General features: G+C 44.5%; 1 protein-coding gene across 1 annotated transcript in view; it reads left to right on the top strand.

The window, feature by feature from the left end:
- The window catches only part of LOC126188793 (uncharacterized), a 56,725-nt gene that overhangs the window by 24,461 nt on the left and 14,130 nt on the right, over positions 1-18,134 (top strand). The window contains exon 2 of the mRNA XM_049930407.1: positions 13,623-13,841. Coding sequence (XP_049786364.1) covers positions 13,623-13,841 — 219 coding nt within the window. The remainder of the gene's footprint in view (positions 1-13,622; positions 13,842-18,134) is intronic.

Genomic DNA, 18,134 nt, shown 5'->3' with positions numbered 1-18,134 from the left:
CCAGCCCTCGTCTTTTTACCTGCTTGATCCTCTGCTGCCTTCACTACTTCATCCCTCAAAGCTACCCATTCTTCTTCTACTGTACTTCTTTCCCCCATCCCTGTCAATTTTTCCATTATACTCTCCCTGAAACTCTGTACAACCTCTGGTTTAGTCAGTTTATCCAGGTCCCATCTCCTTAAATTCCCACCTTCTTGTAGTTTCTTCAGTTTCAATCTACGGTTCATAACCAATAGATTGTTGTCAGAGTCCACATCTGCCCCTGGAAATGTCTTACAATTTAAAACCTGCTTCCTAAAACTCTGTCTTACCATTATATAATCTATCTGAAACCTGTCAGTATCTTCAGGCTTCTTCCATGTATAGAACGTTCTTTTGTGATTCTTGAATTAAGTGTTAGCTATGATTAAGTTATGCTCTATGCAAAATTCTACCAGGCGGCTCCCTCTTTCATTTCTTCACCCCAATCCATAATCACGTACTACGTTTCCTTCTCTTCCTTTTCCTACTACCGAATTCCAGTCACCCATGACTATTAAATTTTCATCTCCCTTCGCTATTTGAATAATTTCTTTTATCTCCTCATACATTTCTTCAATTTCTTCATCTGCAGAGCTAGTTGGCATATAAACTTGTACTACTGCAGTAGGCGTGGGCTTCGTGTCTATCTTGGCTACAATAATGCGTTCACTAAGCTGTTTGTAGTAGCTTACCCGCACTCCTATTTTTTTATTCGTTATTAAACCTACTCCTGCATTACCCCTATTTGATTTTGTATTTATAACCCTGTATTCACCTGACAAAAAGTCTTGTTCCTTCTGCCACCATGAAAAATTAAAGTACATGGATATACAACTACGACGCTGAATCTAAAGTCAAAAACTGATTTTTGAATGTGTTTGAACATTGCATTTATGAAACACAGCACAGCAGTAAAGTTTACGAAGTGTAATTAACTGTGCTTGGTAGAATTGTCAGAATGATGTTCGCTAAAGATCACTGTCATTTGTCTTTGATTCAAGGTCATCATCATCGCTTGAGAGTGTGGTATTGATGATAACTTCACTGACGCCCTTTTCCCTTATGCCATCTCGTGTCCAGTACTCTGGCTCCAGCTGCTACACTTTCCTGCAGTAACCTTGTCAGTCCTGTGCAGTAACTGAAAGAAAAGCAGCATTAGTAGCAGCATTCTGCAGTCTTTTCTCCGACTCCTGTGGCATTTTTTTCCTTGAAATTGTGTTTTATTTTGGCCCGTGGCAATTCTGTGGGATTTAGATCGCAGTTGTGGGGCGGTAAACGGACGACTTGTGGCCTCTGCGCTCAGCGATTTTGTCCACGACGTACACTTTCACTGGTTTGTTTTTCTTTATTTTAGGTAAGAGTTCATCCTTCTCCATTGAGTCGTTTGCAGTTTATTTGCCTGTCTCGCAACCACTCTGAAATCGTAATACTGAAATCACATTTCTGCTGAGGTGTGACGCACTACTCATGCAATTACAGAATTGGGTGGAATATTATGAACCACTATATATGCAATCCCCCATCCCCCACCCTCACTGCCCCCTCCTGTCGACGACCCGCTATTTTCGTCAACTTGAAGTTTGCAAATTAGTGGAAACAGTTTCTTGTATGAAACTTCATGCCAAATTAAAACTGTGTGCCAAACCGAGTTCCCATGTTCGAGTCCGCCGCGACCGGGACACAGTCACGAAGTTTTAAATCAGCGCACACTCCGCTGCAGGGTGAAAATTCTTTTAGTTCCTTACATCTTTCTGCATGTGCTGGCCGAATATGGCACTTCGTCGAAGGTTTTCTCAACCTTACAAAAGATGTGTGTTCAGTATCGGTGCGGAAGTACCAGTGCCGAAAAGGAGAATGTCACAAAGACAGATAAACCGAAACAAATGTAGCACTGGAACCCCTGAACACTTATAATTGGCACCACCAGCAAAGGAAGTGCGAAATGAATTTACCAATTAATTACTTTGAAACGTCCCCTTAGAAAAATTATAAATGACTGTGCTTAAACTGACACACAATATTTTTAGCGCAACGCAATCTGACTTTCAAAAATCCCTACAAAAGAATTGCCCTGACCAATGATAACCTATACCTTTCATGAATGACTTACCTCACAAAAATCTTCGTTACTGAAACTACCGCAATACAGCGAGCGCCAATACTGCCAGCTGAATAAAGGATTCTAACCACTGACAGGCATAGTTAGCAAATGAAAGATTTTGATAAAGAACAAACACTGTATTTACCTTAAGTGTTCAAAAGTCATAATATATATATAATCAGTTCATGATATCCAGTATTACAAATTTACTCTTTCTGGCGCACACATGTCCAGATTGTCCACTCTTAAAATTCTGCCGTCTCTCTCACCACATCCACCGCTGCTGGCGGCTCACCTCCAACTGCGCAACGCTACGCGCTGTTAACAGCCAACTGCCCAAAACTACAATAGCAAATTACAACAATGCAAACCAGCCACAGACTGCACACAGCACAGTCAGTGATTTTCATATAGAGCGCTACGTGGCGTTACCAACATAGAAACCTAAACAGCCTACTTACAACTTTCACCAGATGAGAAAATAAATTTTAGCTCATTTTTTAATGTTAACGTTAACGTAAAAGCACTACATTTGTGATAAACATAGTAAATACTGCTTGCAAAAACAGAAGAGTAATTAAAAGGCAGTCTCTTGCTGAGATACCACTCCCTATTCTTGTTTCCTGTTATCGAATACTTTGTTATGCAATAGGCAAGACGTGTTCGAAATTTGCATACGACAGCCTCAAAGTTTTTAATGTAAGTGAAATCTTCCAATTGTAGGTAATTGAATTGTGTTTCTTGGTAATATCAATATATACTCTTCTACCGTTTTTTAAATTTTTTTAAATTTTGTGTTTGTCACAATTTTTATTCATTAAGTATAATGCAACAACAGTGGCGATTGCTGTGGTGTTTAAGAATAATTGTACTTCTGCAACAAGGACTTCCAGCAAGCTCCTGAAATAAACTTGGCGCAATGACTTGATGAGGTAAACTTGAGTAGGTTTTTATTTTGATGTAAACACCTCAGCAAGTACTTGGTGAAGTTACTTCCTGGTGGAAATTAACCTTTAGTAATACTTCGCGTCTAGGGGCAGCTTGACCTTGCCAGCGCTCCGAGGCAAATGAATATCTTTCAAGTAGTGCCGAATTTCTCCGCTTCTGGCAGCACTACTGAAATCGTCAAATTATCCTGGCAAAACAGTGCTCCGTCAGTGGCTGAGCAGCGCTGCTGCATCGTCGTATCAGTTAGCGCGGGCCATTCTACCACGTCTCACAGTAAGGAAAGCGAAGAGTTTACAGTAGAGTTTCAGTCGTTTTTTGCGTGGAACGATCTTTTCCGTCATACTCTAGAATATTGACAATTCCTCCTGAGACACCACGTGTAACTCACAGTGATGGGTTTCGGCTTGCAGCCGTCATCAGATATGTTATAAAATAGAAAGAGAGTAATGAGACAATAAGTTCAACTGGCTGAAGCCTCAATATATAGAATATCTAAGAAGACATAAAAAAGATAACATGGCTGACAGCCATAACATGCCATTAAGTCTTCTGGTACACGTATCAATGTGAATTGAACTGTACGTACAGGTTCACAACAAGAGCTAGTGAAGACTCGAGGAGTCCATACATGGACAAGCTAAAGCCAGTAGAAGGTGCGAGTGCTGAGGTGCATGAGTAATCAGTATCTCAGATTCAATAGCTTAAAATAAAACATTCCTAGTCATTAATTATGATTTTACATGTTAAAATGTATGTCTAGCAATAAATATAAAATAAAACGCAATATTTGGAAATAAGATATACGCTTAAAATCAGAGCAAAATCGGAAAAAGTGGTGGTGGTGATGGTGGTGGTAAGTTCCTATGGGACCAAACTGCTGAGGTCATCGATCCCATAAAAAGTGGTATTCATCCTTCTAGTAAAAAAAACTTTTAGCGTGACAAGGTAAATAAAAAACATCATTGTGAGAAAAATAAACAAGTGAAATTAAAATAGTGTCTCATGGCTAAAGTTTATTCTTCTCCTTTAGTGTATCTGTATTATGGCAGGTTTCAACTGGAGGCGGTATACAATCTGCTAGTAGAAAGCCTTTTTGCACGACATTCTGTAAGAGGTGAACACATGAAACAGTAATTGTCTCAGTAAATGTCTCGACGGCTGACAGCGCAGTCAAAGGCATCTCCAGCGGAACCTCTTTGTGGAGGTGTCTGCGAGAGGAGGCAGAGTGTTTGTGACGCCAGTGGGCAGTTTGTACATCCCTGAGTCGAGCCCCATGTCTAGCTTATGTCACTGTAGCAACTATATTACGAAAGGTAATAAATGAGTCATGATGGCTAGGAGAGTGTTTCTGCTACATAGAGCAGACAAGCAGTCATTAGCATCTCACTTAGACAGTGAATTGGCATCACTTAGTTCCAGTAATATGGATATAGAGGTATTATGGGTAAAGTTTAAGCAGACTGTAAATCGTGGTTTGGAGAGTTATATGCCTAGTAAGTTGATAAAGGATGCAAAAGACCCACCATGGTTTAATGACAAAATTCGGAGGATATTGACGAAACAGGGGCTGTTACACTCTCGGTTCAAGAGGGAACGCACAAATGACAAGCGATTCTGGTTTTTGTGAAAAGATCTATGCACGAGGAGTACAACTATCACCGTCAGACCTTAGCAAAAGACATTGCAGAGACCCCGAGGAAATCCTGGTCTTACGTAAAATCGCTAAGCGGGTCTAAGGTTTCCATTCAGTCACCTTGTTGACCAGTCTGATGTGGCAGTTGAAGATAGCAAACCGAAACCGAAGTTTTAAATTTCACGCTCAAGAAATCTTTCACACACCGGACAGATTCCCGTATGGACGACATAGTAATAAGCATACCTGGCGAAGAGAAACAAGTGAAAGATTTGAAAGCAAATCACCAGATACAGATGGAATCCCAGTTCGATCTTGCAAAGAGCACTCTACGATATTGCCTCCTTACCTAGCTTGCATTTATCGTGAATCACTCATCCAGCACAAAAAAAGGCGCAGGCGACTCCAGTGTATAAGAAGGGTAAAAGAACAGACCCTCAAAATTACACAGACCAATATCCCTAACTTCTGTTTGCTGCAGAATCCTTGAACATATTCTCAGTTAGAATATAATATTCTTGAGACTGAGAAGCTTATGTCCACGAATCAACATCGTTTTAGAGAGAATCACTCGTGCGAAACTCAGCTTGCCCTTTTCTCACATGATACAGTGTGAACTGTGGACGAAGGGCAACAGGCAGGTTCCATATTTCTAGATGTCCGGAAAGCATTTGGGACGGTGCCCCACTGCAGGCTGTTAACAAAGGCACGATCATATGGAGTAAGTTGACAGATATGTGACTGGCTCGAAGACTTCTTCGGTAATAGAACCCAGTACGTTGTGCTCGACGGTGAGTGTTCGTCAGACACAAGGGTATCGCCAGATGTGCCCCGGGGAAGTGTGATAGGACTCCTGTTTGTCTACATAAATGATTTGGCGGACAGGGTTGGCAGCAAATCTGCGGTTGTTTACTGATAATGCCGGAGCGTCCGAAAAGGTGTCGAAGTTGAGTGACTGTAGGCAGCTACAAGACGACTTTGGCAAAATTTCCAGTTTGTGTGGTGAATGGCAGCTAGCCCTAAATGTGGAAAATGTGGAAAATGTGGAAAATGTGGAAAATGTGGAAAATGTGGAAAATGTGGAAAATGTGAATTAATGCGAATGAGTGGAATATCAAACCTGTAATGTTAGGATACAGTATTGCTAGTGTTCTACTTGACACAGGCAAGTCGTTTAAACATCTGGGCGTAACGCTGCAAAGAATTGTGGTAGGGAAGGCGACTTGCCGGCTTCAGTTTATTGGGAGAATTTGAGGAAAGAGTGGTTCACCTGTAAAGAAGGCCGCATATAGGACGCTGGTGCGACCTATTCTTGAATACTACTCAAGTGTTCGGGATCCGCATCAGGTCGGACCGAAGGAAGACATCGATGCAATTCAGAGGCGGGTTGCTAGATTTGTTACCGGTAGGTTCAGACAATACGTACGTCTCACGGAGATGCTTCGGGAACTCAAATGAAAATCGCTGGACGGAAGGCAACGTTCTTTTCGAGAGACACTTCTGAAAAAAATTAGAGAACATGCATTTGGAGCTGACTGTCGAACGATTCTACTGCCGCCAACATACATTGCGTGTAAGGACCACGAAGATAAGATACGAGAAATTAGTGCTCATATGGAGTAGTATAGATACGTTTTTCCCTCGTCTGTTTGCGAGCGGAACAGGAAAGAAAATGACTAGTAGTGGTTCGGAGTACCCTCCGCCATGCACCATATGGTGGTCTGAGGAGTAGATAAGTAGATGTAGATGTAGCTTATTACTGTCACATTTATATTTTTCCATTTTGTAAGAGCTCTAAAGATGGCAGTGAGCATAAGCCGGTCATTGTGACTGGTGTAGTTAAATGGAATTTACGAATAAAGCAAACTAATTGGATGCATCACTACTTGGAGAGGTGCTCTGTCCATAGATACGTGTCATTTTTTGTATGGCTTGTAGTTTCTACGAAGTCGTTTCTCAAAACCCAGATGTACTGGGTGGCTATAATTAAAGTGTTCCTACTCACAGAGGTCCGGTGTGGGCTGTAACGATCGCATGACAGCAAAAGTTGGTAGATATTCTGGAGTGTTAATGTGGAGCCGATTTACGCTGCAAAAAATTAGTTTCAATTTTGGCCACCAGGTGCAAAACTGGCGATGTGAATGCAAGAAAGACGTACAGAAATGTTTCGATATGGAATGGATTAGGAAAGGACGTGGACAGAAAAGATGAAACAAGTAAGAAAGGCATAATGTTGCTTTTACTATAAACCACCGCTCACACAATTTGTTCAATATGACCACTGTAGACGTCAACGAGGTGTTGCATACGTAAAACAATGTGATCGAAAGTGGTTTGTAGCAGTTTTGGTAGAATCTGAGCAACGTGTTCCTGTACACTGACCTGCAGATCAGGTAGGGACCGAATGTGTCGCTGGTAAACGCGTTCATCTGGATGCTCCCAGACCCGAAACTCACATAGACTCATATCACGTGATCTTGTAAGCCATGCATCAGGAAAACTTCAGTAGATAACATGTTCATGGGAGGACGCGTTCGGCAGATATTTCACTGGGCAAGTGGCGTGAGTTACTGCCAATCTTTCATGAAAACAGAGGTTTCAACACAGTTGCACTCTTGCAAACCAGGAATCACGTGCTGTACGAGGAGCCTCGATAACGTGCAGACGTCAGGGTAACCCGACAGGCACTCTGGGTGTATTCTCTTCAGCAACGAACGGACCGAGAAAAAAGGCACTTGTGAATCCACTCCACACAGTCATACATGGCGAGTGCAACAGTTCTTAGCGCACATCGTGCGGTTTGAGGGAGACCGAAATTCGGCAGTTCTGTGTATTCACTGCACGCTGTAGTGTAAAATGTGCCTCGTCACTCGATACAGTACTGCGCGACCGCATGTCATAAACTTCGATTTGTGAAAGAAACCGAAGAGCAAATTCAATATGTTATGCAGTGAGAAGAAGATGGGTAGCTTCGAGAGATGAAATACTGAAGGCAGCAGAGGATCCAGTAGGTAAAAAGACGAGGGCTAGTAGAAATCTTTGGATAACAGAAGAAATGTTGAATTTAATTGACGAAAGGAGAAAATATAAACATGCAGTAAATGAAGCAGGCAACAAGGAATACAAACGTCTCAAAAATGGCTAAGCAGGCATGGCTAGAGGACAAATGTAAGGATGTAGAGGCTTATCTCACTATGGGTAAGATAGATACTGCCTACAGGAAAATTAAAGAGACCTTTGGAGAAAAGAGAAACACTTGTATGAATATCAAGAGCTCAGATGGAAACCCAGTTCTAAGCAAAGAAGGGAAAGCAGAAAGGTGGAAGGAGTATATAGAGGGTCTATACAAGGGCGATGTACTTGAGAACAATATTATGGAAATGGGAGATAAGATACTGAGTGAAGAGTTTGACAGAGCACTGAAAGACCTAAGTCGAAACAAGGGCCCGGGAGTAGACAACATTCCATTAGAACTACTGACAGCCTTGGGAGAGCCAGTCCTGACAAAACTCTACCATCTGGTGAGCAAAAAGTATGAGACAGGCGAAATACCCTCAGACTTCAAGAAGATTATAATAATGCTAATCCCAAAGAAAGCAGCTGTTGACAGATGTGAAAATTACCAAACTATCAGTTTAATAAGTCACAGCTGCAAAATACTAACGCGAATTCTTTACAGACGAATGGAAAAACTGGTAGAAGCTGACCTCAGGGAAGATCAGTTTGGATTCCGTAGAAATATTGGAACACGTGAGGCAATACTGACCCTACGAGTTCTCTTAGAAGCTAGATTAAGAAAAGGCACACCTACGTTTCTAGCTTTTGACAATGTTGACAGGAATACTTTTTTTCAAATTCTGAAGGTGGCAGGGGTAAAATACAGGGAGCGAAAGGCTATTTACAATTTGTACAGAAACCAGATGGCAGTTATAAGAGTCCAGGGACATGAAAGGGAAGCAGTGGTTGAGAAGGGAGTGAGACGGGGTTGTAGCTTCTCCCTGATGTTATTCAATCTGTATACTGAGCAAGCAGTGAAGGAAACAAAAGAAAAATTCGGAGTAGGTATTAAAATCCATGGAGAAGAAATAAAAACTTTAAGGTTCGCCGATGACATTCTAATTCTGTCAGTGACAGCAAAGGACTAGGAAGAGCAGTTGAACGGAATAGACAGTGCCATGAAAGGAGGGTATAAGATGAACATCAACAAAAGCAAAACAAGGATAATGGAATGTAGTCGAATTAAGTCGGGTGATGCTGAGGGAATTAGATTAGGAAATGAGACAATTAAAATAGTAAAGGAGTTTTGCTAATTTGGGAGCAAAATAACTGATGATGGTCGAAGTAGAGAGGATATAAAATGTAGACTGGCAATGGCAAGTGAAACGTCCCCTTAGAAAAATTTATGAATTACTGTGCTTGGATACCCATAACGTTATTTGATTTTCAAACAGCTTCAGCAGAACTGAACGTACTCAGACATTTCGCTCTTTACTTATCCTGATCAACACTAAACTAACACACAGTATTTTTAGCGCAACACAATCTGACTTTCAATAATCCCTACAAAAGAATGGCCCTGACTAAGAATAACCTATACCTTTCATGACTCACTTACCTCACAAAAATCTTCGTTACTCGATCTATGTTGAGTCCCATAGTGCTCAGAGCCATTTGAACAATTTTTTTTTACTCGATCCATTGCAATACAGCAAGCGCCAATACTGGCAGCTAAATAAAAGATTCAAACTACTGAAGGCACTAACTAACTACTGATAGGCATAGTTAGCAAATGAAAGATTTTGATAGAGAACAAACAATGTATTTACCTTAATAATGTGTATATACACTCCTGGAAATGGAAAAAAGAACACATTGACACCGGTGTGTCAGACCCACCATACTTGCTCCGGACACTGCGAGAGGGCTGTACAAGCAATGATCACACGCGCGGCACAGCGGACACACCAGGAACCGCGGTGTTGGCCGTCGAATGGCGCTAGCTGCGCAGCATTTGTGCACCGCCGCCGTCAGTGTCAGCCAGTTTGCCGTGACATACGGAGCTCCATCGCAGTCTTTAACACTGGTAGCATGCCGCGACAGCGTGGACGTGAACCGTATGTGCAGTTGACAGACTTTGAGCGAGGGTGTATAGTGGGCATGCGGGAGGCCGGGTGGACGTACCGCCGAATTGCTCAACACGTGGGGCGTGAGGTCTCCACAGTACATCGATGTTGTCGCCAGTGGTCGGCGGAAGGTGCACGTGCCCGTCGACCTGGGACCGGACCGCAGCGACGCACGGATGCACGCCAAGACCGTAGGATCGTACGCAGTGCCGTAGGGGACCGCACCGCCACTTCCCAGCAAATTAGGGACACTGTTGCTCCTGGGGTATCGGCGGGGACCATTCGCAACCGTCTCCATGAAGCTGGGCTACGGTCCCGCACACCGTTAGGCCGTCTTCCGCTCACGCCCCAACATCGTGCAGCCCGCCTCCAGTGGTGTCGCGACAGGCGTGAATGAAGGGACGAATGGAGGCGTATCGTCTTCAGCGATGAGAGTCGCTTCTGCCTTGGTGCCAATGATGGTCGTATGCGTGTTTGGCGCCGTGCAGGTGAGCGCCACAATCAAGACTGCATACGACCGAGGCACACAGGGCCAACACCCGGCATCATGGTGTGGGGAGCGATCTCCTACACTGGCCGTACACCACTGGTGATCGTCGAGGGGACACTGAATAGTGCACGGTACATCCAAACCGTCATCGAACCCATCGTTCTACCATTCCTAGACCGGCAAGGGAACTTGCTGTTCCAACAGGACAATGCACGTCCGCATGTATCCCGTGCCACCCAACGTGCTCTAGAAGGTGTAAGTCAACTACCCTGGCCAGCAAGATCTCCGGATCTGTCCCCCATTGAGCATGTTTGGGACTGGATGAAGCGTCGTCTCACGCAGTCTGCACGTCCAGCTCGAACGCTGGTCCAACTGAGGCGCCAGGTGGAAATGGCATGGCAAGCCGTTCCACAGGACTACATCCAGCATCTCTACGATCGTCTCCATGGGAGAATAGCAGCCTGCATTGCTGCGAAAGGTGGATATACACTGTACTAGTGCCGACATTGTGCATGCTCTGTTGCCTGTGTCTATGTGCCTGTGGTTCTGTCAGTGTGATCATGTGATGTATCTGACCCCAGGAATGTGTCAATAAAGTTTCCCCTTCCTGGGACAATGAATTCACGGTGTTCTTATTTCAATTTCCAGGAGTATATATATATATATATATATATATATATATATATATATATATATATATATATATATATATATATATATATAATCAATTCATGACATCCATCTTTACAAATTTCCTTTTTCTGGCGGACACAAGTCAGGTCGTCCGCTTATAGCAACCTTTCAAAACTCTGGCATCTCTCTCTCTCTCCACATCCACCACTGCTGGCGGCTCACCTCCAACTGCCCAACGCTACGCGCTGTCCACATCCAACTGCCAAACACTACAATAGCGAATATTCTAGCAATACCAAACAGTCACAGACTTCACACAGCACAGTCAGTGATTTTCATACAGAGCGCTACGTGGCGTTACCAACATAAAAACCTAAACAGCCTACTTAGACACTGAACATCCGTGAGCAGCTGCACTTTAATTACAACCACACGGTACTTACAAGGGAACCTCCCCATTGCACACCTCTCAGATTGTTATAAGTTGGCACAGTGGATAGGCCTTGAAAAACTGAACACAGATCAATCGAGAAAACAGGAAGAAGTTGTGTGGATGGTTCAAATGGCGCTGAGCACTATGGGACTCAACTGCTGAGGTCATTAGTCCCCTAGAACTTAGAACTAGTTAAACCTAACTAACCTAAGGACATCACAAACATCCATGCCCGAGGCAGGATTCGAACCTGCGACCGTAGCGGTCTTGCGGTTCCAGACTGCAGCGCCTTTAACCGCACGGCCACTTCGGCCGGCGGGGGCGGGGGGGGGGGGAGGAAGAAGTTGTGTGGAATTATGAAAAAATAAGCAAAATCTACAAAGTGAGTAGTCCATGTGCAAGATAGGCAACATCAAGGACAGTGAAAGCTCAGGAGCACCGTGGTCCCGTGGTTAGCGTGAGCAGCTGCGCAACGAGAGGTCCTTGGTTCAAGTCTTCCGTCGAGTGAAAGGGTTACTTTCTTTATTTTCGCAAATTATGATCTCTCCGTTCGTTCATTGACGTCTCTTTTCACTGTAATAAGTATAGCGTCTGTGTTTTGCGACTGCACCGCAAAACCGTGCGGTTAGTAGACGAAAGGACGTGCCTCTCCAATGGCAACCGAAAACATTTGATCGCAAGGTCATAGGTCAACCGATTCCTCCACAGGAAAACACGACTGATATATTCTATAAGACACTGGTGACGGCATGTGAGTCACATGGCAGGAATATGTTGTCGACCCACCTAACTTGTACACTTGGCGAATGGGTAAAAAGATTCTCCTACCTTGCCCGATTTAGGTTTTCTTGTGGATGTGATAATCACTCCCAAAAAAGTGATGAAAACATAAGAGTTTGTGACATAAACTGCAACAAATGAATGCAACAGTTTCACAGTAGCACAGCTTTCCCTGTGCTCTGTCGAAACATATGTTTTTAACGTTTTCAAATTTTTCCGTGTGTATACCGTCAAATCTTGCATATGTCAAAGCAAGTCTGAACATATACTGGAATTTTGGAGAGCGAAGTTGATTATGTGTGAGTGCCTGAACTCTGATAATTGTCTGAAAATAAAAAAGTAAACTTCTCACTCGAGGGAGGACTTGAACCAAGGACCTTCTCGTTCCGCAGCTGCTCACGCTAACCACAGTACCACGGTGCTCGTGGCCTCACATTATCCTTGATGTTGCCTATCTTGTGCATGGACTACTCAGTTTATATATTTTGCTTATTTTTTTCAAAGTTCCACACAACTTCTTCCTGTTTTCTCGATTGATCTGTGTTCAGTTTTTCAAGGCCTATCCACTGTGCCAACTTATAACTACATCTAAGGGGGGTGCGATGGGTGCTTGTTAGGAATACTTCTGTATAATTTGCATAGTGTGGTGTGCGTACTGTAAGACCTTCGGTACACACACTATCAGATTATTTGACTTGTCGCTCTAACGAAGTAGGCGAGTGTCAGCAATATGCCTCGTGGTCTTATCGTGGCGTGTTTATCTTCTGCCGTTAGGTCAGACGATAGAAATGCCACTTGAACGCTTAGAGTAGCAGATTGACGGTGACCAACTTTAAACAGAACTTGATTAATTTTCACACACATTTATTAAAATAATAAGCATAAAAATAACCTAACTTGGATCTGGATACTATTTACAGTTGACAATCTGAAGTTCCTTGGGTCTTGGGACGTTCATCTTATTCTCACATCTCTGATACTTGACAAAGTGTCTATACATTTCTCTTCATGGCTATGTACAGGAATATGATAATCTTATTAGGCGCAGACTGAAACTTCACTATAGACTGGTACAGACAAATGCAGACTAATGCAGACTGACTAATCGGAGGTCTGTACACTCGTTATAATACCTCGAGCGTTCAGGTATCACTGCGCGAGTGTGATCCGCGAGGAGAAAAGGTTCTACGTTAGCAGCAATCTCATTGGCTGCGTTACATATTAATATGCGGATCGGAGGAAGCAGAATTTGGTCCGTCTCTAAGACAGCGCCACATCATATTGCGGAGACAGACGAGCGCTGCGCCTCCGCTGTTGTGCTTAGCGGGGCGCGCTCTATTGGGAAAGTTGTGTACGTGCTGACTACGCGGAACTATGTACACAACACATACCAGTGGGATAGTGGAATAACTTTGTGTCGGGCTCTGAGAACAGAGGAGTGAGTGGTTCTGTCGCTGCAGGTGCGGCGGCCGCCGTGCTGGGGGAGGACCCGGGCCCGTGGCGGCAGGTGAACCCGTCCATCGACCTGGACCACTGCGGCCCCCACCACCTGCTGCGGCCGTGCCCTCCGCGCTGCTCGCTCGCGCTGCGGCCCGTCTACGCCGTCTGCGAGGACGGCCACCTGCGCAGGTTCCTCAACTGCTGTGCCTGGCGCCGCGACGTCTGCTTCTACAAGAGGAGTGAGTCCTCGCTTCAGTCGACACTTCTCCATTACACGTTATCTGTTCAAAAGTATCCCCACGTGTATTAGTTAACATCAATGTGGGGTGTGCCCACTCTTAACCTATACGACGTTTCGAATTCTGCTAGGGGCACTTTCAATTGTGTGTCTGAATGTCTGTGGAGGAATGAAAGCCCTTTCGTCCTCAAGAGCTGAAATCAGAGAAGGTACTGATGTTAGACGTTGCGGTCTGGAGCGGATTTCTCGTCCTAACTCCCCTTCTACGTATTCTATTGGGTTCAGGTCACATCTCAGGACAGGACAAGCCTCTTCAGGCGTGTTACTGTCTGCAAACCGTTGCCTCCTAGATGCTGTTTTTTGACAGGGTGCGTTGTCATGCTGATACAGTCATCATCCGCGAATTGTTGCTCTACTCTACGCTGTACACAATGGTATTCAAATTCTTCCGAATTTACCGTTTTCTTAAATACAATAAGGGGATCACACCCTGATACGCCCTGCTTAACCACCAGGTCAAGGACAGATAGTATAAATTGTGGAAAGGGGTCAAAATAAGGGGCTGTCAGTTACACTCGAACATACAACTTTATTATTTGATCAAACATTACAAGAGCCCAAAAAAAAATTTTTTTTTAAGACATAGCTTTAATCTTTGGGACTGAAAGCCACTTTAATTTAAATACGGCTGAAAGCCAATAACTTAAAACGCAAGCATAATCAGAAATTTAAAAGGCAAGCCTGAACTTGAAACAGTTCTTTAATTAGGCTGAAGTTAAGTTAAATTCATATCGGCTGAAGGTCTAACACTTAAAACTCCATAAAATTAATTTTTTTTAATTACCAAAGACCTTACGTGAAACAGCTCTTTAATTTAGGCTCAAGGCCTTAAGAGCAAACAACTCAAACTTCAATTCGGCTGAAGGAGCAAGACTTGAAAATTCAACAACATTAAATTTTTAAAATGCCAAAGGGCTTACGTGAAAAACTACTTTAAACTAGGCTGAGGGCCTTTACAACAAAACAACTCTAATTCAAAAAACGGCTAGGAGTATATATAAGTACAAATAACATGACCAAATTTTAAAAAATAGGGCAGTACACCCAAGGGCACTCAGATGTTCAAGCGTTGGCCTGGAATTCAAACACAAACACTCACTCAGGTGACAGGCAGTCGGCCCAACCATTTTCAATCCGCCGACAACCCAACCGACAGACAGTTAACTGACCAATGATCAAAATGTTCCGCTCCACACTTGCACCAAAACTCAAACGATGCTAACAGCGGAGACTGGAACAACAACCAGAACGGATCACAGACAACCCATAAGCGGTGGACAACACGAATACGCGTCGTCTAATCAGACGAGCGAGCAAACGGCCAAGCAAGGTCGTTGCCACTCCAACGTGTGCATCGGCAATCGTCGGGCGAGTGATGGCTATCCTGCCCTTCCTCGCTACTCCACGCCAACCGACTATTTCCGAGCCAGTACGCCGACAACCTTTAAATAAATTGTCAGTCAAACCACATAAACTACACACAGTTTCACGAACACTTGCACGAAGAACTAGACAATGCTAACAGCAGTGACTGAGCAAAACGAAGACGAATCACGAGTTGGCACACACAGACAACCCATAAGCGATCGCCAGCCAAATATACGTCGTCCGACAAGACGACCGACCGACGATCAGCTAGAGTCGTCCCCACTCAAATCATGTGTTTCGGCAATCATCGGCGAGTGATGCCTATCCGCGCCTCCCTAGCGCTGCATTCCCCACTGGTGCTACAACACGACCGCGCCAACCAACCAACTGCTACACATCAGCACGGAGACAGCACTTGGACGAAGAACACGACCAATGCTAAAAGCAGTGACTGTGCAAACACCAGGACGAACCACGAGTTAAGACACACACCGCCAACCAATAAGCGATCGGCGAGGAAATACACGTCGTCCGGCAAGACGACCAACCGACGCTCAACCAAGACCGTCCCCAGCCATGTGTGCCGGCAACGGTGGGGCGAGTCATGGCTATCCAAACCTCACTGCCGCTCCAACCCGACCGAACTTCTGCCGCGTCCCAACTGTTCGACTGTCAGGTCCGAAGTCCACTGCTGGCGAGTTCCAACCCCTTCGACGACACACGACGACCGGGAAGTGATAGCAGTGCGCAAAGATAATACGGCAGGGCTTATATCGATAAGCGCTGCTGCTGCAGCTCACGCGCAGGCAAAGCAGCAACTCGTGGCACAAGTAATTGAAACTAACATAACGAGCGGGCAGTACGGCAAAAACAGAATGTTAAATAAGAGATGGCACGAACACGAGCCACGCACGGCTTGCACCCCAACCACGAAAAACAGCCACATACCGCAAGATCACCTCATCTGCATTTCTCCATTGGCAATACAGTTCTTCTTCTTATTGATCATATATTGATCATATAAAATTAATTGTTGGTAAGGCGGGTACCAGGTTGAGAATCATTGGGAGAGTCCTTCGAAAATATAGTCCATCAACAAAGGAGGTGGCTTACAAAACACTCGTTCGACCCATACTTGAGTATTGCTCATCAGTGTGGGATCCGTACCAGATCGGGTTGACGGAGGAGATAGAGAAGATCCAAAGAAGAGCGGCGCGTTTCGTCACAGGGTTATTTGGTAACCGTGATAGCGTTACGGAGATGTTTAACAAACTCAAGTGGCAGACTCTGCAAGAGAGGCGCTCTGCATCGCGGTGTAGCTTGCTCGCCAGGTTTCGAGAGAGTGCGTTTCTGGATGAGGTATCGAATATATTGCTTCCCCCTACTTATACCTCCCGAGCAGATCACGAATGTAAAATTAGAGAGATTAGAGCGCGCACGGAGGCTTTCAGACAGTCGTTCTTCCCGCGAACCATACGCGACTGGAACTGGAAAGGGATGTAATGACAGTGGCACGTAAAGTGCCCTCCGCCACACACCGTTGGGTGGCTTGCGGAGTATAAATGTAGATGTAGATGTAGATTGTGCCTTCGTCCAACATCAGTACACGCTCAGGATGGCTATTTACAGATTTGGCATGATTACTTTAAGAAATGGCCAGATGCACTTCCTATCGCCACCCCTGACCTCTGGGACGGAATATATCTATCCCAACTCCCTGCATGTCTTTCATGAGAAAGTGAGTAGAAGTTTTCTAAATGTTTGCAAATCGTGTAACTGAGGTATAACTTGGGTCCCCGCCCAGTATTCACCTATTAGGATATGGGAAACCACCTAAAAACCACATCCAGGCTGGACAGCACACTGAACTCGTTAATCCACCGCGGTTGGAACGCTCCTGATGGATCTGTTGCTCAGGTGACATCGAGTGACCGTTCGACGTTCCCAGCCGCTGAGCTCTGCTGACCGACACATTCTGCTGCTACCGCCTGTCCACCTGCAGCGCGCTACTCCGCGCCTCCTTTCATAATGGTGGGTCCACCTGTCGTGACAGCTAGTGGTTAATTTCGTATTACATAGGTGTGTTGGGATACTTTTGATCAGATAGTGTAAACGTGAGCAGCAAGTGCCTGCGGCGTGGTTTATGTAGTGACTAGTGACCCGCCACGGCTTCACGCTGTTATCGCTGACCATCTACGCCCGGACGTCTGGTGTAGCGGTTATCTATATCTGTACTGCTATATATAGGATGACAATTTTTGAACTACACGGTGTCCAGAAAAGGACTCCCTGATTTCAAAATTAAATATCTCGAAAACAAAGATCGATAGAGGAATGCAGTAAACGCCATGTTTATTGTGAAAGCTGTAAGAAGTTTATACAGCAGTTTCAAATAATAGTTACAAAAGCTGCTAACAGATGGCGCTGTAATCGCCACACGTAATGCCTAGTATAAATAGTGATCCGAAGCCCAGAGCGATCAGTTCCACTATTGAAACGTGAAAGGAGGTTAGCGTACCGAAGGAAGAGATTAAAACCATGTACTCCATTGAACAACGCGTTTTTCTGGTGGTAGCGTACCACAGGTTAGAAGAGAGTCCTACGGCAACAAGGAGAAGTTTTCAAGCACGATTTAATGTTCCAAAACGACCCAATGCGAAAACCATTCGTACGCTCTTCGCAAAATTTCAACTAACAGGCAGCGTAACTGATGATCTAGTGGGGCATGTTGGCCGCAAGCAAGCCGCAGTTATGCCTGAAAATATCGCCACAGTTTCTGGAATTATTCAGCGAAATCCAATGTCATCCGTCCCTAGAATTGCATCTGAAACTGGTTTGAAGTGTTCCAGCACGCCACGCAGAAAAT

The sequence above is a fragment of the Schistocerca cancellata genome, chromosome 5, assembly GCF_023864275.1.
Source record: "Schistocerca cancellata isolate TAMUIC-IGC-003103 chromosome 5, iqSchCanc2.1, whole genome shotgun sequence".
Classification (NCBI taxonomy): domain Eukaryota; kingdom Metazoa; phylum Arthropoda; class Insecta; order Orthoptera; family Acrididae; genus Schistocerca; species Schistocerca cancellata.
Note: the sequence above shows the minus strand (reverse complement) of the source record. Positions and strands in the feature narration are given on the sequence as shown.